Source organism: Hyla sarda (assembly GCF_029499605.1).
Source record: "Hyla sarda isolate aHylSar1 chromosome 1 unlocalized genomic scaffold, aHylSar1.hap1 SUPER_1_unloc_3, whole genome shotgun sequence".
Lineage (NCBI taxonomy): Eukaryota > Metazoa > Chordata > Amphibia > Anura > Hylidae > Hyla > Hyla sarda.
In genome coordinates, this window is record NW_026607589.1 from 515850 (window position 1) to 536662 (window position 20813).

At 47.1% G+C, this 20813-nt stretch overlaps 3 protein-coding genes across 3 annotated transcripts in view; 2 read left to right on the forward strand and 1 right to left on the reverse strand.

The window, feature by feature from the left end:
• The window catches only part of LOC130298173 (uncharacterized), a 308559-nt gene that overhangs the window by 143021 nt on the left and 144725 nt on the right, over positions 1-20813 (forward strand). The window lies entirely within an intron of this gene.
• The window catches only part of LOC130298171 (uncharacterized), a 133634-nt gene that overhangs the window by 76731 nt on the left and 36090 nt on the right, over positions 1-20813 (reverse strand).
• On the forward strand, positions 1293-12275 carry LOC130298161 (zinc finger protein 316-like). The gene is made up of 7 exons (XM_056551072.1): positions 1293-1505; positions 8980-9127; positions 9404-9607; positions 10692-10818; positions 10902-10966; positions 11133-11415; positions 12035-12275. Exons 2-7 carry the CDS (start codon positions 9050-9052, stop codon positions 12085-12087), a joined length of 810 nt encoding a protein of 269 aa, XP_056407047.1. The 5' UTR covers positions 1293-1505; positions 8980-9049; the 3' UTR covers positions 12088-12275.

Genomic DNA, 20813 nt, shown 5'->3' on the forward strand with positions numbered 1-20813 from the left:
GATGTCACAGCCACACCCCCTCGTGATGTCACAGCCACACACCCCTCGTGATGTCACAGCCACACACCCCTCGTGATGTCACAGCCACACCCCCTCGTGATGTCACAGCCACACACCCCTCGTGATGTCACAGCCACACACCCCTCGTGATGTCACAGCCACACACCCTCGTGATGTCACAGCCACACCCCCTCGTGATGTCACAGCCACACCCCTCGTGATGTCACAGCCACACCCCCTCGTTATGTCACAGCCACACCCCCTCGTGATGTCACAGCCACACCCCTCGTGATGTCACAGCCACACCCCTCGTGATGTCACAGCCACACCCCCTCGTGATGTCACAGCCACACACCCTCGTGATGTCACAGCCAAACCCCCTCGTGATGTCACAGCCACACCCCCTCGTGATGTCACAGCCACACACCCTCGTGACGTCACAGCCACAACCCCTCGTGATTACACAGCCACACCCCCTCCATTCATGTCTATGGGAGGGGGCGTGTCGGCAGAGCCTGGATCCACAGAGGAGTCGGCCCAGTTCTCCATAAACCTCCTTCTACAAGATGGCGGCGGCCGGGGAGACATGTGGACACCGCGGGGAGAGAACCAGAAGGAGAAGAAGAACCTGACATATTAGAGGTAAAGACATAACAGGAATAGGGCCACAAGGACAGGAGGGCGGGGCTTCTAGCTGGGGGCCAACTGGGCGGAGATATAGGAAATGAGTAAAGATGGCGGAATAACACAAACAGCAGCAGAAACAACACAATATATTAACCCTTCTCTCACCAGGAGCAAAGATAAAATAATATTAAAGTAAAAAAAACACAAAAATACATAAAAATAATCCCCAAAGGAGAAATCACATGATGAGGGGATCGGCCTCTATATAGGGGAGGGGGTGCGTTTAACCCTTGTAAGGTTTTATTGTCAGTACAATGCATGGGTCATACCAATGTGCGGGGGGAGGAATATACCATCTGTGCTGCTGGAGGGACGTAAGAGAATCCTGACAGGGAGAGAACACACCTACCTGTATCTGTAGAGGAGCCGTGTACTTACAGGACCTGCGATGATGTCACCGTCATGTGATCAGTCACGTGATCAGGGGCTGCTGCTCTAGGCTCATCTGCTCAGTGTTTGCAGGACTCTGCTGTCACATGACCATTATCACAGGTCCTTCAACTACAATATCTTCTCGACAACACTGCTGAGCTCCGCCCACTCATGTCACATGATCCTCCCCACAGGTCCTTCAGCCACAGTCACATCTTTACTGCTAAACTTTACCCACAAATGTATTGGTCACATGATTGTGACATCATCACAGGTCCTACACCTCCAGCATGTAACAGATACAGAGCAGGTCCTGGTGGGGCAGTCACTGCTGTTGTGTTGTGTGTGGAGATCTCTCAGAGCAGCAGCCCCTGATCATGTGACTGATCACATGACAGTGACATCATCGCAGGTCCTGTAAGCACACGGCTCCTCTACAGATACAGGTATGTGTGTGCGGTCACCATCAGATCAGGATTATTGGGGATGTTATTAACCCTTAAAAGACTATTGCAGTGACAAATAACATCCTCTATCGAGAGGATAGGGGATAAGTTAGAGATTGCAGGGGTCGATATGCTGGGATCCCCCGCGATCTCCTGTCAGTTTGCCCCATCAGTTTGCAGGAAGCAGGCGATCCGACCCCCCACAGGAAGCCGCTGCTAAAGCACCAAAGTGTTTTGGCCACCACTCTGTGCAGGGGTTGGCACGCCCACTTCCTGTGAACTGTCAGGGCCCCGTACAAGAGATCGCAAGGGGTCCCAGTAGTCAGACCCCCGAGATCTATAATTTGTCCCCTATCCGCTGATTATTTTTTTACTACAGAACTCCTTTAAGAACATGCGGTACATTTACGCCCTGTGCCCCATATGGGATTTAGAGCTTAGGAGCTATAAGCATCCAGGCACCGCTAATGATTAACCCATTAAAGGTGTACTCTGCTGCCCCAGTGTTCCGAACGCTTGGAGCGGGGGTTGTGCTGGCATAGCCACCCCCCTTGTTCTGTCACGCCCTCTCAATGCAGGTCTATGAGAGGGGATTGTATAGTGAAGGGCTGCAGGTCACCCCCCCGCCCATCTTGTCATCTGGTTAATGTCTTCTCTGGGTATTAGCCATTTCTTCCATACAGCAATCTAAGATGGCCACCACTGTGGTCCCGGTGGCTGCTTCTACCTCCTTCCTTACGGTCGCACACAAGGCACAGTGGTAACATATGGTCTCTCCTCAGAGGCTTCTCCCTCAGCCTTCTCTGCTCGGGGCCCCTCTGTTCTATCCCCTTTGTTACCACAAACAACGTGTTCCAGATGAGAAGGGTCTATAACGTGGGTACCTGGAGGGACAACATCCACATCAGGATTCAAACTCCCGACACAGTGTCGTACCAACCCTGGAGACCAGATTGGCTTTCTGCCCGGATTCTGGACAATTACGGGACAATAATTCCCAGTGTGACACGGATCCATTCAACTATGATCCCACCAAAGCTTTATGTGATCTAAAGTACGAAAAGCACAGAGAAGTGTCATGTGACCATGTCAAAAAAGTCTTTACACCCCCTAAGGGGGAGGCACAATGGTTTGTTTGCAGTGGGATACATACAATGAAGGAATATCAGGTCTAGATGTCCTCAGTCCACTATGAGAGAAGGTGAGATGAGGTAAAGCCGCTCACAATAAGCGTATACGTATGTATATAATAGAAGGTGATAATGTGAGGAAATCCTTGGGATTAGTAGGAGGCAGAACATCTCGATCCTGTGTGGAAATATCCTAGATGGATGATCCCATTATCAATGATTCCAGTGCGGTGTCACCAAATCCCTTATATGTGTAACTGTTTATTGTCCGGAGTCCTGATATTTGGCGCCCTCCAGTGGTCAGGGTAAACACCTAGTTGGCATCAGAATAACTGACTATAGTTAAAATAGGATGGTAAGAGAAGGTGTGTGACATAGGACAGTGACCTCCTGACCTCCGACCATGACAGGTCACATCTACTGGATGATGAAGAGTCCTCAGACACTGTTACGCCAAGCGCTCCGGGTCCCTGCTCCTCCCCGGAGCGCTCGCAACATCCTCGCTACTGCAGCGCCCCGGTCAGATCCACTGACCGGGTGCGCTGCGATACCGCCTCCAGCCGGGATGCGATTCGCGATGCGGGTGGCGTCCGCTCGCGATGCGCACCCCGGCTCCCGTACCTGACTCGCTCTCCGTCGGTCCTGTCCCGGCGCGCGCGGCCCCGCTCCCTAGGGCGCGCGCGCGCCGGGTCTCTGCGATTTAAAGGGCCACTGCGCCCCTGATTGGCGCAGTTGTTCTAATTATTGTGTTCACCTGTGCACTCCCTATGTATACCTCATTTCCCCTGCACTCCCTCGCCGGATCTTGTTGCCATCGTGCCAGTGAAAGCGTTTCCTTGTGTGTTCCTAGCCTGTGTTCCAGACCTCCTGCCGTTGCCCCTGACTACGATCCTTGCTGCCTGCCCTGACCTTCTGCTACGTCCGACCTTGCTCTTGTCTACTCCCTTGTACCGCGCCTATCTTCAGCAGTCAGAGAGGTTGAGCCGTTGCTGGTGGATACGACCTGGTTGCTACCGCCGCTGCAAGACCATCCCGCTTTGCGGCGGGCTCTGGTGAATACCAGTAGCAACTTAGAACCGGTCCACCAGCACGGTCCACGCCAATCCCTCTCTGGCACAGAGGATCCACCTCTTGCCAGCCGAATCGTGACAGTAGATCCGGCCATGGATCCCGCTGAAGTTCCACTGCCAGTTGTCGCCGACCTCACCACGGTGGTCGCCCAGCAGTCACAACAGATAGCGCAACAAGGCCATCAGCTGTCTCAACTGACCGTGATGCTACAGCAGCTACTACCACAGCTTCAGCAATCATCTCCTCCGCCAGCTCCTGCACCTCCTCCGCAGCGAGTGGCCGCTTCAGGCCTACGACTATCCTTGCCGGATAAATTTGATGGGGACTCTAAGTTTTGCCGAGGCTTTCTTTCACAATGTTCCCTGCACTTGGAGATGATGTCGGACCAGTTTCCTACCGAAAGGTCTAAGGTGGCTTTCGTAGTCAGCCTTCTGTCTGGGAAAGCTCTGTCATGGGCCACACCGCTCTGGGACCGCAATGACCCCGTCACTGCCTCTGTACACTCCTTCTTCTCGGAAATTCGAAGTGTCTTTGAGGAACCTGCCCGAGCCTCTTCTGCTGAGACTGCCCTGCTGAACCTGGTCCAGGGTAATTCTTCCGTTGGCGAGTACGCCATACAATTCCGTACTCTTGCTTCTGAACTATCCTGGAATAATGAGGCCCTCTGCGCGACCTTTAAAAAAGGCCTATCCAGCAACATTAAAGATGTTCTGGCCGCACGAGAAATTCCTGCTAACCTGCATGAACTCATTCATCTAGCCACTCGCATTGACATGCGTTTTTCCGAAAGGCGTCAGGAGCTCCGCCAGGATATGGACTTTGTTCGCACGAGGCGTTTTTTCTCCCCGGCTCCTCTCTCCTCTGGTCCTCTGCAATCCGTTCCTGTGCCTCCCGCCGTGGAGACTATGCAAGTTGACCGTTCTCGCTTGACACCTCAAGAGAGGACACGACGCCGCATGGAGAATCTTTGCCTGTACTGTGCCGGTACCGAACACTTCCTGAAGGATTGTCCTATCCGTCCTCCCCGCCTGGAAAGACGTACGCTGACTCCGCACAAAGGTGAGACAGTTCTTGATGTCAACTCTGCTTCTCCACGCCTTACTGTGCCTGTGCGGATATCTGCCTCTACCTTCTCCTTCTCTACTATGGCCTTCTTGGATTCCGGATCTGCAGGAAATTTTATTTTGGCCTCTCTCGTCAACAGGTTCAACATCCCGGTGACCAGTCTCGCCAGACCTCTCTACATCAATTGCGTTAACAATGAAAGATTGGACTGTACCGTACGTTACCGCACAGAGCCCCTCCTAATGTGCATCGGACCTCATCACGAAAAAATTGAGTTTTTGGTCCTCTCCAATTGCACTTCCGAAATTCTCCTTGGACTACCATGGCTTCAACGCCATTCCCCAACCCTTGATTGGTCCACAGGAGAGATCAAGAGCTGGGGTACCTCTTGTTTCAAGGACTGTCTTAAACCGGTTCCCAGTACTCCCTGCCGTGACCCTGTGGTTCCCCCTGTAACCGGTCTCCCTAAGGCTTATATGGACTATGCTGACGTATTTTGCAAAAAACAAGCTGAGACTTTACCCCCTCACAGGCCTTATGACTGTCCTATTGACCTCCTCCCGGGCACTACTCCACCCCGGGGCAGAATTTATCCTCTGTCCGCCCCAGAGACTCTTGCTATGTCTGAATACATCCAGGAAAATTAAAAAAAGGGGTTTATCCGCAAATCCTCCTCTCCTGCCGGAGCTGGATTCTTCTTTGTGTCCAAAAAAGATGGCTCCCTACGTCCTTGCATTGACTACCGCGGACTTAATAAAATCACGGTAAAGAACCGCTACCCCCTACCTCTTATCTCAGAACTCTTTGATCGCCTTCAAGGTGCCCACATCTTTACCAAACTGGACTTAAGAGGTGCTTATAATCTCATCCGCATCAGGGAGGGGGACGAATGGAAAACTGCATTTAACACTAGAGATGGACACTTTGAGTATCTGGTCATGCCCTTTGGCCTGTGCAACGCCCCTGCCGTCTTCCAAGACTTTGTTAATGAAATTTTTCGTGATCTCTTATATTCCTGTGTTGTTGTGTATCTGGACGATATTCTGATTTTTTCTGCCAACTTAGAAGAACACCGCCAGCATGTCCGCATGGTTCTTCAGAGACTTCGAGACAATCAACTTTATGCCAAAATGGAGAAATGTCTGTTTGAATGTCAATCTCTTCCTTTCCTAGGATACTTGGTCTCTGGCCAGGGACTACAAATGGATCCTGATAAACTCTCTGCCGTCTTAGATTGGCCACGCCCCTCCGGACTTCGTGCTATCCAACGTTTTTTGGGGTTCGCCAATTATTACAGACAATTTATTCCACATTTTTCCACTATTGTGGCTCCTATCGTGGCTTTAACCAAGAAGAATGCCAATCCTAAGTCCTGGCCTCCTCAAGCGGAAGACGCATTTAAACGGCTCAAGTCTGCCTTTTCTTCTGCTCCCGTGCTCTCCAGACCTGACCCATCTAAACCCTTCCTATTGGAGGTTGATGCCTCCTCAGTGGGAGCTGGAGCGGTCCTTCTACAAAAAAATTCCTCCGGGCATGCTGTTACTTGTGGGTTTTTTTCTAGGACCTTCTCTCCGGCGGAGAGGAACTACTCCATCGGGGATCGAGAGCTACTGGCCATTAAATTAGCACTGGAGGAATGGAGGCATCTGCTGGAGGGATCAAAAATTCCAGTTATCATTTACACCGATCACAAGAATCTCTCCTATCTCCAGTCTGCCCAACGGCTGAATCCTCGCCAGGCCAGGTGGTCTCTGTTCTTTGCCCGTTTTAATTTTGAAATTCATTTTCGCCCTGCCGACAAGAACATTAGGGCCGATGCTCTCTCTCGTTCCTCGGATGCCTCGGAAGTAGAGCTCTCTCCGCAACACATCATTCCTCCTGACTGCCTGATCTCCACTTCTCCAGCCTCCATCAGGCAAACTCCTCCAGGGAAGACCTTCGTTTCTCCACGCCAACGCCTCGGAATCCTCAAATGGGGTCACTCCTCCCATCTCGCTGGCCATGCGGGCATCAAAAAGTCCTTGCAACTCATCTCTCGTTTCTATTGGTGGCCGACTCTGGAGACGGATGTTGTTGATTTTGTGCGGGCCTGCACTGTCTGTGCCCGGGATAAGACTCCTCGCCAGAAGCCTGCTGGTCTCCTTCATCCTCTGCCTGTCCCCGAACAGCCTTGGTCTCTGATTGGTATGGACTTTATTACAGACTTACCCCCATCCCGTGGCAACACTGTTGTTTGGGTGGTCGTTGATCGATTTTCCAAGATGGCACATTTTATTCCTCTTCCTGGTCTTCCTTCAGCGCCTCAGTTGGCAAAACAATTTTTTGTACACATTTTTCGTCTTCACGGTTTGCCCACGCAGATCGTCTCGGATAGAGGCGTCCAATTCGTGTCAAAATTCTGGAGGGCTCTCTGTAAACAACTCAAGATTAAATTAAACTTCTCTTCTGCTTATCATCCTCAATCCAACGGGCAAGTAGAAAGAATTAACCAGGTCCTGGGTGACTATTTACGGCATTTTGTTTCCTCCCGCCAGGATGACTGGGCAGATCTTCTACCATGGGCCGAATTCTCGTACAACTTCAGAGTCTCTGAATCTTCTTCCAAATCCCCATTTTTCGTGGTGTACGGCCGTCACCCTCTTCCCCCCCCTCCCTACTCCCTTGCCCTCTGGTTTGCCCGCTGTGGATGAAGTAACTCGTGATCTTTCCACCATATGGAAAGAGACCCAAAATTCTCTCTTACAGGCTTCATCTCGCATGAAAAAGTTTGCCGATAAGAAAAGAAGAGCTCCCCCCATTTTTTCTCCCGGAGACAAGGTATGGCTCTCCGCTAAATATGTCCGCTTCCGTGTCCCCAGCTACAAATTGGGACCTCGCTATCTTGGTCCTTTCAAAATCTTGTGCCAAATTAATCCTGTCTCTTACAAACTTCTTCCTCCTTCTCTTCGTATTCCTAATGCCTTTCATGTCTCTCTTCTTAAACCACTCATCATCAACCGTTTCTCTCCCAAACTTGTTTCTCCCACTCCTGTTTCCGGTTCCTCTGACATCTTCTCCGTAAAGGAGATACTGGCCTCCAAGAAGGTCAGAGGGAAAACTTATTTTTTGGTTGATTGGGAGGGCTGTGGTCCTGAAGAGAGATCCTGGGAACCTGAGGACAATATCCTAGACAAAAGTCTGGTCCTCAGGTTCTCAGGCTCCAAGAAGAGGGGGAGACCCAAGGGGGGGGGTACTGTTACGCCAAGCGCTCCGGGTCCCCGCTCCTCCCCGGAGCGCTCGCAACATCCTCGCTACTGCAGCGCCCCGGTCAGATTCACTGACCGGGTGCGCTGCGATACGGCCTCCAGCCGGGATGCGATTCGCGATGCGGGTGGCTTCCGCTCGCGATGCGCACCCCGGCTCCCGTACCTGACTCGCTCTCCGTCGGTCCTGTCACGGCGCGCACGGCCCCGCTCCCTAGGGCGCGCGCGCGCCGGGTCTCTGCGATTTAAAGGGCCACTGCGCCCCTGATTGGCGCAGTTGTTCTAATTATTGTGTTCACCTGTGCACTCCCTATGTATACCTCACTTCCCCTGCACTCCCTCGCCGGATCTTGTTGCCATCGTGCCAGTGAAAGCGTTTCCTTGTGTGTTCCTAGCCTGTGTTCCAGACCTCCTGCCGTTGCCCCTGACTACGATCCTTGCTGCCTGCCCCGACCTTCTGCTACGTCCGACCTTGCTCTTCTCTACTCCCTTGTACCGCGCCTATCTTCAGCGGTCAGAGAGGTTGAGCCGTTGCTAGTGGATACGACCTGGTTACTACCGCCGCTGCAAGACCATCCCGCTTTGCGGCGGGCTCTGGTGAAAACCAGTAGTAACTTAGAACCGGTCCACTAGCACGGTCCACGCCAATCCCTCTCTGGCACAGAGGATCCACCTCCTGCCAGCCGAATCGTGACAGACACTTTGTCCATCATTTCCATCTTCTCACCACTCGTGGCTTCTGGTATTACCTGGATAACATGGAGGGTGGATTCCTGTCTCCATATTCTACCCACCCACCATGACTCCGCCCCAGACTATGATGGATCCCCTGACTAGGTTTACAGCCTCCATGATTGTGACTATAATGTCTCCTCAGATGTTTCCCCAGATTATCTCCAGGAAATGGATTTTATTTCTCCATAGAATTTGGTGCGGTTTATCATCGTCTCCTCTTCTTCCCTTCAGGTTTCTCCAATCCAGGATCCTCTGCTGATATCTTCTATATAAGAGAATTCTCCTGGATGACCCATCAACCATGGAGAGAGACAGGAACAAGATGGCCGACAGGATCATAAACCTCACCCTACAGATACTCTTCCGGCTTACTGGAGAGGTGAGGGATTCTGGGAGTGATGTCACATGACCTCATTCTTATCTATGTAATAACAGATGGATATGACTGGAGAGGTGAGGGATTCTGGGAGTGATGTCACATGACCTCATTCTTATCTATGTAATAACAGATGGATATGACTGGAGAGGTGAGGGATTCTGGGAGTGATGTCACATGACCTCATTCTTATCTATGTAATAACAGATGGATATGACTGGAGAGGTGAGGGATTCTGGGAATGTATGTAGTGATATTAATGTGTCTCTTCATACACAGGATTACACAGTAGTGAAGAAGTCCTCTAGTGGGCGCTGTCAGGCCCCTGTGTGTGAAGGATGGGGAAGAACCCTGAGCCCAATCCCAGGGCCCCCACCTGACTCCCTGATACATGAGGAAATGGACGAACAGAAGATTCTAGAACTCCTCAACAAGATGATGGAGCTGCTGACTGGAGTGTTGACCCTGCTGGGACATTATACAGTAATGGAGGGGTCTGGTGATGACTGGAGAGGTGACACTGCTGGGACATTATACAGTAATGGAGGGGTCTGGTGATGACTGGAGAGGTGACACTGCTGGGACATTATACAGTAATGGAGGGGTCTGGTGATGACTGGAGAGGTGACACTGCTGGGAATGCTGGGACATTATACAGTAATGGAGGGGTCTGGTATTGACTGGAGAGGTGACACTGCTGGGAAATTATACAGTAATGGAGGGGTCTGGTGATGACTGGAGAGGTGACACTGCTGGGACATTATACAGTAATGGAGGGGTCTGGTGATGACTGGAGAGGTGACACTGCTTGGACATTATACAGTAATGGAGGGGTCTGGTGATGACTGGAGAGGTGACACTGCTGGGACAATATACAGTAATGGAGGGGTCTGGTGATGACTGGAGAGGTGACACTGCTGGGACAATATACAGTAATGGAGGAGTCTGGTGATGACTGGAGAGGTGACACTGCTGGGAATGCTGGGACATTATACAGTAATGGAGGGGTCTGGTGATGACTGGAGAGGTGACACTGCTGGGACATTATACAGTAATGGAGGGGTCTGGTGATGACTGGAGAGGTGACACTGCTGGGACATTATACAGTAATGGAGGGGTCTGGTGATGACTGGAGAGGTGACACTGCTGTGACAATATACAGTAATGGAGGGGTCTGGTGATGACTGGAGAGGTGACACTGCTGGGAATGCTGGGACATTATACAGTAATGGAGGGGTCTGGTGATGACTGGAGAGGTGACACTGCTGGGAATGCTGGGACATTATACAGTAATGGAGGGGTCTGGTGATGACTGGAGAGGTGACACTGCTGGGACATTATACAGTAATGGAGGGGTCTGGTGATGACTGGAGAGGTGACACTGCTGGGACATTATACAGTAATGGAGGGGTCTGGTGATGACTGGAGAGGTGACACTGCTGGGACATTATACAGTAATGGAGGGGTCTGGTGATGACTGGAGAGGTGACACTGCTGGGAATGCTGGGACATTATACAGTAACACCACTGGAGGGGTCGGGGTGATGACTGTATCATTATGTGTCAGGTTCCTATAAGGTGTCAGGACGTGGCGGTCTATTTCTCCATGGAGGAGTGGGAGTATGTAGAAGGACACAAGGATCAGTACAAGGATCAGGTCATGATGGAGGATCAGCAGCCCCTCACATCACCAGGTAATAGACATGACTATATACACACGTCCTCTCATTATTTGTATGTAAAGAATGAATTCAGTCTCTGTATGTGTTCCCTACAGTCAGATCCAGTAAGAGAACAGCACCCGAGAGGTGTCCCCGTCCTCTTCTTCCACAGGATGATCAGGTAGATGGAGATATTCCCTATAATCTGTAGAAGGGCTGTGAAGCTCCTGTGGTCAGTCCCCTCACCCTCCATGACTCCTCATCTCCTGCTCATCTATAACATCCCACGTGACTTCTCCTACTGTCTGATGACTTTTACTATATTTCTTCCACATCTTATGAATCAGGGAGAAGATCCGAACAATATTAATGCTCCAGAGACAGATGTGAGTGGTGATGAGCAGTATAAGGAGCACATTTCTACAGGAAAAGATGTGATCTATATTAATACTACAGATATAAAGGAAGAAGCAGAGACAGATGTGAGCGGTGATGAGCAGTATAAGGAGGACATTCCTACAGGGAAAGATGTGATCTATAGTAATACTACAGATTTAAGAGAAGAAGAAGAGACAGATGTGAGCAGTGATGAGCAGTATAAGGAGGACATTCCTACAGGTAACCGCCCAGGTGAGTAGTAACCACTATATGCAGGGAACAGTCTCAGATTCTGCCCAGTCACCGGCTGTAATAATTTATTTATGGAATCTTTTAAAGGGGTACTCCGATAGAAAACAATTTTTTTAATCAACTGGTGCTATAAAGTTATTCAGAATTGCAAATTACTTCTATTTAAAAATCTTAATTCTTCCAGTACTTCCACAGGAAGTTGTGTAGTTCTTTTCAGTCTGATCACATTGCTCTCTGCTGCCACCTCTGTCCATGTCAGGAACTGTCCGGAGCAGGAGAGGTTTGCTATAGGTATTTGCTTCTGTTCAGGAAAGTTCCTGACATGGACAGAAGTGGCAGCAAAGAGCACTGTGGTCGGACTGGAAAGAACTACACAACAAAAAGAACATACAGCAGCTGATTATCCTTTCAGTACTTAAGATTTTTAAATAAAAGTAATTTACAAATCTGTTTAACTGTGCTCATCAGACCACATGGACCACCCAAAGGATAGGGGATAAGATGTCTGATCGCGGGAGTCCCTCCACTCGGACCCCCTGCGATCTCCATGCAGAGATTTCACGGCGGCGGTCCCGACCAGCCCACTGAGCTAACCAGCATGTGTCTTCTTCTGTTTTAGATGCCGCGACTTTGGTGCCGGACACCAGCCTGATCGTCGAAGTCCGGTATTAGCCGCTGGTTGCTGATAGAAACAGAGACTCATCGGGTATGAAGCGCGATCAGCTCCTGAGCGCGCTTCACATAATGGGAGCCGGGAATAGACGTAAATATATGTCTATTGTGTTTAAGGTTCCCGGTTTAGGTTGTATTGTGTCTGTAGTCAGTGACTGTGTTATGCAGCTGTCCTCACTCTGTATACATCATGCTGTGCTGAATGGGATTTTGTCATAGACTTCCATGGTCTGTACTTACACTGTACGTCTCTTTACTCACTTTTATAGTAAAATGAGTTTAAATAAAAAAAAGAGTTAAAGATAACGCTACGTTATACATAGGGATCGTACCAACCTGATCTATGAAGATAACAAGTCAATTTTACAGCACATAACATGATTGTTACCGCAAAAAACAAGCAATAGGGTCTGGAGATGGAAAAATGAGTGATGGCTCTTCGGAGAGGAGGAAACAAATGAAGATGCAAAAATGTAATTTCCTGGATCGTTATGGGATCTAACTAGTGTAAGGCACCATTGAAATTGTGCTGTGGAGCAGGGACACCTGTCAAAGACAATGTCTCTGTTCCTTGTAAGGTGTCTCTGCATCAGAGATGCTTTGTAATAGAAGTAGCAGAGACCGATACCTGCAGATATTAGAAGAGAATAAGAGACAAGAGATGGAGCAGTGATTTATGGGACGACTTTTATATTACACAATGGAATCAGATGGTTAAAAGTGATTGATGAAAGTGCATAGGTCATGTGATCTGTACATGGGGGAGAGAGCGGCCGACATGGGGAGAATCCACTGAAGACATAAATGGGGTGTAGGTATGAAAGTGAATGTAATGAAGAAGACCTATGTGTTTACAGGGGTAAGAGCACATACATGGGAACAAGGATAGAATGACAGAGGAAAGGAGACTGGGAACAAGGAGGATATATACACAGCGAGGAGGAGATTATCATGGAGACATTACAGGAGACTATACACAGTGAGGAGAAGATTATCATGGAGACATTACAAGAGACTATACACAGCGAGGAGAAGATTATCATAGAGACATTACAGGAGACTATACACAGCGAGGAGAAGATTATCATGGAGACATTACAGGAGACTATACACAGCGAGGAGAAGATTATCATGGAGACATTACAGGAGACTATACACAGCGAGGAGAAGATTATCATGGAGACATTACAGGAGACTATACACAGCGAGGAGAAGATTATCATGGAGACATTACAGGAGACTACACAGCGAGGAGAAGATTATCATGGAGACATTACAGGACTATACACAGCGAGGAGAAGATTATCATGGAGACATTACAGGGACTATACACAGCGAGGAGAAGATTATCATGGAGACATTACAGGAGACTACACACAGCGAGGAGAAGATTATCATGGAGACATTACAGGAGACTATACACAGCGAGGAGAAGATTATCATGGAGACATTACAGGGACTATACACAGCGAGGAGAAGATTATCATGGAGACATTACAGGAGACTATACACAGCGAGGAGAAGATTATCATGGAGACATTACAGGACTGTACACAGCGAGGAGAAGATTATCATGGAGACATTACAGGAGACTATACACAGCGAGGAGAAGATTATCATGGAGACATTACAGGAGACTATGCACAGCGAGGAGAAGATTATCATGGAGACATTACAGGACTATACACAGCGAGGAGAAGATTATCATGGAGACATTACAGGGACTATACACAGCGAGGAGGAGATTATCATGGAGACATTACAGGAGACTATACAGAGTGAGGAGAAGATTATCATGGAGACATTACAGGAGACTATACACAGCGAGGAGAAGATTATCATGGAGACATTACAGGAGACTATACACAGCGAGGAGAACATTATCATGGAGACATTACAGGAGACTATACACAGCGAGGAGAAGATTATCATGGAGACATTACAGGAGACTATACACAGCGAGGAGAAGATTATCATGGAGACATTACAGGACTATACACAGCGAGGGGAAGATTATCATGGAGACATTACAGGAGACTATACACAGCGAGGAGAAGATTATCATGGAGACATTACAGGAGACTATACATAGCGAGGAGAAGATTATCATGGAGACATTACAGGAGACTATACACAGCGAGGAGAAGATTATCATGGAGACATTACAGGAGACTATACACAGCGAGGAGAAGATTATCATGGAGACATTACAGGAGACTATACACTGCGAGGAGAAGATTATCATGGAGACATTACAGGAGACTATACACAGCGAGGAGAAGATTATCATGGAGACATTACAGGAGACTATACACAGCGAGGAGAACATTATCATGGAGACATTACAGGAGACTATACACAGCGAGGAGAACATTATCATGGAGACATTACAGGGACTATACACAGCGAGGAGAAGATTATCATGGAGACATTACAGGAGACTATACACAGCGAGGAGAAGATTATCATGGAGACATTACAGGAGACTATACACAACGAGGAGAAGATTATCATGGAGACATTACAGGAGACTATACACAGCGAGGAGAAGATTATCATGGAGACATTACAGGAGACTATACACAGGGAGGAGAAGATTATCATGGAGACATTACAGGAGACTATACACAGCGAGGAGAAGATTATCATGGAGACATTACAGGAGACTATACACAGGGAGGAGAAGATTATCATGGAGACATTACAGGAGACTATGCACAGCGAGGAGAAGATTATCATGGAGACATTACAGGAGACTATGCACAGCGAGGAGAAGATTATCATGGAGACATTACAGGAGACTATACACAGCGAGGAGAAGATTATCATGGAGATATTACAGGAGACTATACACAGCGAGGAGAAGATTATCATGGAGACATTACAGGACTATACACAGCGAGGAGAAGATTATCATGGAGACATTACAGGACTATACACAGCGAGGAGGAGATTATCATGGAGACATTACAGGAGACTATACACAGCGAGGAGAAGATTATCATGGAGACATTACAGGACTATACACAGCGAGGAGAAGATTATCATGGAGACATTACAGGAGACTATACACAGCGAGGAGAAGATTATCATGGAGACATTACAGGAGACTATACACAGCGAGGAGAAGATTATCATGGAGACATTACAGGACTATACACAGCGAGGAGAAGATTATCATGGAGACATTACAGGACTATACACAGCGAGGAGGAGATTATCATGGAGACATTACAGGAGACTATACACAGCGAGGGGAAGATTATCATGGAGACATTACAGGAGACTATACACAACGAGGAGAAGATTATCATGGAGAAATTACAGGAGACTATACACAGCGAGGAGAAGATTATCATGGAGACATTACAGGAGACTATACACAGCGAGGAGAAGATTATCATGGAGACATTACAGGAGACTATACACAGCGAGGAGAAGATTATCTTGGAGACATTACAGGAGACTATGCACAGCGAGAAGAAGATTATCATGGAGACATTACAGGAGACTATACACAGCGAGGAGAAGATTATCATGGAGACATTACAGGAGACTATACACAGCGAGGAGAAGATTATCATGGAGACATTACAGGAGACTATACACAGCGAGGAGAAGATTATCATGGAGACATTACAGGAGACTATACACAGCGAGGAGAAGATTATCATGGAGACATTACAGGAGACTATACACAGCGAGGAGAAGATTATCATGGAGACATTACAGGAGACTATACACAGCGAGGAGAAGATTATCATGGAGACATTACAGGAGACTATACACAGCCAAGAGAAGATTATCATGGAGACATTACAGGAGACTATACACAGTGAGGAGAAGATTATCATGGAGACATTACAGGAGACTATACACAGTGAGGAGAAGATTATCATGGAGACATTACAGGAGACTATACACAGCGAGGAGAAGATTATCATGGAGACATTACAGGAGACTATGCACAGCGAGGAGAAGATTATCATGGAGACATTACAGGAGACTACACAGCGAGGAGAAGATTATCATGGAGACATTACAGGAGACTATACACAGCGAGGAGAAGATTATCATGGAGACATTACAGGAATATACACAGCGAGGAGAAGATTATCATGGAGACATTACAGGACTATACACAGCGAGGAGAAGATTATCATGGAGACATTACAGGAGACGATTATCATGGAGACATTACAGGAGACTATACACAGCGGGGGGAAGATTATCATGGACACATTACAGGAGACTATACACAGCGCGGAGAAGATTATCATGGAGACATTACAGGAGACTATACACAGCGAGGAGAAGATTATCATGGAGACATTACAGGAGACTATACACAGCGAGGAGAAGATTATCATGGAGACATTACAGGAGACTATACACTGCGAGGAGAAGATTATCATGGAGACATTACAGGAGACTATACACAGCGAGGAGAAGATTATCATGGAGACATTACAGGAGACTATACACAGCGAGGAGAAGATTATCATGGAGACATTACAGGAGACTATACACAGCTAGGAGAAGATTATCATGGAGACATTACAGGAGACTATACACAGCGAGGAGAACATTATCATGGAGACATTACAGGGACTATACACAGCGAGGAGAAGATTATCATGGAGACATTACAGGAGACTATACACAGCGAGGAGAAGATTATCATGGAGACATTACAGGAGACTATACACAACGAGGAGAAGATTATCATGGAGACATTACAGGAGACTATACACAGCGAGGAGAAGATTATCATGGAGACATTACAGGAGACTATACACAGGGAGGAGAAGATTATCATGGAGACATTACAGGAGACTATACACAGCGAGGAGAAGATTATCATGGAGACAGTACAGGAGACTATGCACAGGGAGGAGAAGATTATCATGGAGACATTACAGGAGACTATGCACAGCGAGAAGAAGATTATCATGGAGACATTACAGGAGACTATGCACAGCGAGGAGAAGATTATCATGGAGACATTACAGGAGACTATACACAGCGAGGAGAAGATTATCATGGAGACATTACAGGACTATACACAGCGAGGAGAAGATTATCATGGAGACATTACAGGACTATACACAGCGAGGAGGAGATTATCATGGAGACATTACAGGAGACTATACACAGCGAGGAGAAGATTATCATGGAGACATTACAGGACTATACACAGCGAGGAGAAGATTATCATGGAGACATTACAGGAGACTATACACAGCGAGGAGAAGATTATCATGGAGACATTACAGGAGACTATACACAGCGAGGAGAAGATTATCATGGAGACATTACAGGACTATACACAGCGAGGAGGAGATTATCATGGAGACATTACAGGACTATACACAGCGAGGAGGAGATTATCATGGAGACATTACAGGAGACTATACACAGCGAGGGGAAGATTATCATGGAGACATTACAGGAGACTATACACAACGAGGAGAAGATTATCATGGAGAAATTACAGGAGACTATACACAGCGAGGAGAAGATTATCATGGAGACATTACAGGAGACTATACACAGCGAGGAGAAGATTATCATGGAGACATTACAGGAGACTATACACAGCGAGGAGAAGATTATCATGGAGACATTACAGGAGACTATACACAGCGAGGAGAAGATTATCATGGAGACATTACAGGAGACTATACACAGCCAAGAGAAGATTATCATGGAGACATTACAGGAGACTATACACAGCCAAGAGAAGATTATCATGGAGACATTACAGGAGACTATACACAGCGAGGAGAAGATTATCATGGAGACATTACAGGAGACTATACACAGCGAGGAGAAGATTATCATAGAGACATTACAGGAGACTATGCACAGCGAGGAGAAGATTATCATGGAGACATTACAGGAGACTACACAGCGAGGAGAAGATTATCATGGAGACATTACAGGAGACTATACACAGCGAGGAGAAGATTATCATGGAGACATTACAGGAATATACACAGCGAGGAGAAGATTATCATGGAGACATTACAGGACTATACACAGCGAGGAGAAGATTATCATGGAGACATTACAGGAGACGATTATCATGGAGACATTACAGGAGACTATACACAGCGGGGGGAAGATTATCATGGACACATTACAGGAGACTATACACAGCGAGGAGAAGATTATCATGGAGACATTACAGGAGACTATACACAGCGAGGAGAAGATTATCATGGAGACATTACAGGAGACTATACACAGCGAGGAGAAGATTATCATGGAGACATTACAGGAGACTATACACAGCGAGGAGAAGATTATCATGGAGACATTACAGTAGACTATACACAGCGAGGAGAAGATTATCATGGAGACATTACAGGAGACTATACACAGCGAGGAGAAGATTATCATGGAGACATTACAGGAGACTATACACAGCGAGTAGAAGATTATCATGGAGACATTACAGGAGACTATACACAGCGAGGAGAAGATTATCATGGAGACATTACAGGAGACTATACACAGCGAGGAGATTATCATGGAGACATTACAGGAGACTATACACAGCGAGGAGAAGATTATCATGGAGACATTACAGGACTATACACAGCGAGGAGAAGATTATCATGGAGACATTACAGGAGACTATACACAGCGAGGGGAAGATTATCATGGAGACATTACAGGAGACTATACACAGCGAGGAGAAGATTATCATGGAGACATTACAGGAGACTATACACAGCGAGGAGAAGATTATCATGGAGACATTACAGGAGACTATACACAGCGAGGAGATTATCATGGAGACTTTACAGGAGACTATACACAGCGAGGAGAAGATTATCATGGAGACATTACAGGACTATACACAGCGAGGAGAAGATTATCATGGAGACATTACAGGAGACTATATACAGCGAGGAGAAGATTATCATGGAGACATTACAGGAGACTATACACAGCGAGGAGAAGATTATCATGGAGACATTACAGGAGACTATACACAGCGAGGAGAAGATTATCATGGAGACATTACAGGAGACTATACACAGCGAGGAGAAGATTATCATGGAGACATTACAGGACTATACACAGCTAGGAGAAGATTATCATGGAGACATTACAGGAGACTATACACAGCGAGGAGGAGATTATCATGGAGACATTACAGGACTATACACAGCTAGGAGAAGATTATCATGGAGACATTACAGGAGACTATACACAGTGAGGAGAAGATTATCATGGAGACATTACAGGAGACTATACACAGCGAGGAGAAGATTATCATGGAGACATTACAGGAGACTACACACAGCGAGGAGAAGATTATCATGGAGACATTACAGGAGACTATACACAGCGAGGAGAAGATTATCATGGAGACATTACAGGAGACTATACACAGCGAGGAGAAGATTATCATGGAGACATTACAGGAGACTATACACAGCGAGGAGAAGATTATCATGGAGACATTACAGGAGACTATACACAGCGAGGAAAAGATTATCATGGAGACATTACAGGGACTATACACAGCGAGGAGAAGATTATCATGGAGACATTACAGGAGACTATACACAGCGAGGGGAAGATTATCATGGAGACATTACAGGAGACTATACACAGCGAGGGGAAGATTATCATGGAGACATTACAGGAGACTATACACAGCGAGGAGAAGATTATCATGGAGACATTACAGGAGACTATACACAGCGAGGAGAAGATTATCATGGAGACATTACAGGACTATACACAGCGAGGAGAAGATTATCATGGAGACATTACAGGAGACTATACACAGCGAGGAGAAGATTATCATGGAGACATTACAGGAGACTATACACAACGAGGAGAAGATTATCATGGAGACATTACAGGACTATACACAGCGAGGAGAAGATTATCATGGAGACATTACAGGAGACTATACACAGCGAGGAGAAGATTATCATGGAGACATTACAGGAGACTATACACAGCGAGGAGAAGATTATCATGGAGACATTACAGGAGACTATACACAGCGAGGAGAAGATTATCATGGAGACATTACAGGAGACTATATACAGAGAGGAGAAGATTATCATGGAGACATTACAGGAGACTATAGACAGCGAGGAGAAGATTATCATGGAGACATTACAGGAGACTATACACAGCGAGGAGAAGATTATCATGGAGACATTACAGGAGACTATACACAGCGAGGAGAAGATTATCATGGAGACATTACAGGAGACTATACACAGCGAGGAGAAGATTATCATGGAGACATTACAGGAGACTACACAGCGAGGAGAAGATTATCATGGAGACATTACAGGAGACTATACACAGCGAGGAGAAGATTATCATGGAGACATTACAGGACTATACACAGCGAGGAGAAGATTATCATGGAGACATTACAGGAGACTATACACAGCGAGGAGAAGATTATCATGGAGACATTACAGGACTATACACAGCGAGGAGAAGATTATCATGGAGACATTACAGGAGACTATACACAGCGAGGAGAAGATTATCATGGAGACATTACAGGAGACTATACACAGCGAGGAGAAGATTATCATGGAGACATTACAGGAGACTATACACAGCGAGGAGAAGATTATCATGGAGACATTACAGGAGACTATACACAGCGAGGAGAAGATTATCATGGAGACAGTACAGGAGACTATACACAGCGAGGAGATTATCATGGAGACATT

Bases quoted from the DNA above. Each gene is read 5' to 3' on its own strand.
- LOC130298161 (XM_056551072.1), top strand. From the start codon at position 9,050: ATGGAGAGAGACAGGAACAAGATGGCCGACAGGATCATAAACCTCACC. The intron at 9,128-9,403 runs GTGAGGGATTCT...CTTCATACACAG, and splicing joins TCTTCCGGCTTACTGGAGAG to GATTACACAGTAGTGAAGAA. The intron at 9,608-10,691 runs GTAATGGAGGGG...ATTATGTGTCAG, and splicing joins CCCTGCTGGGACATTATACA to GTTCCTATAAGGTGTCAGGA.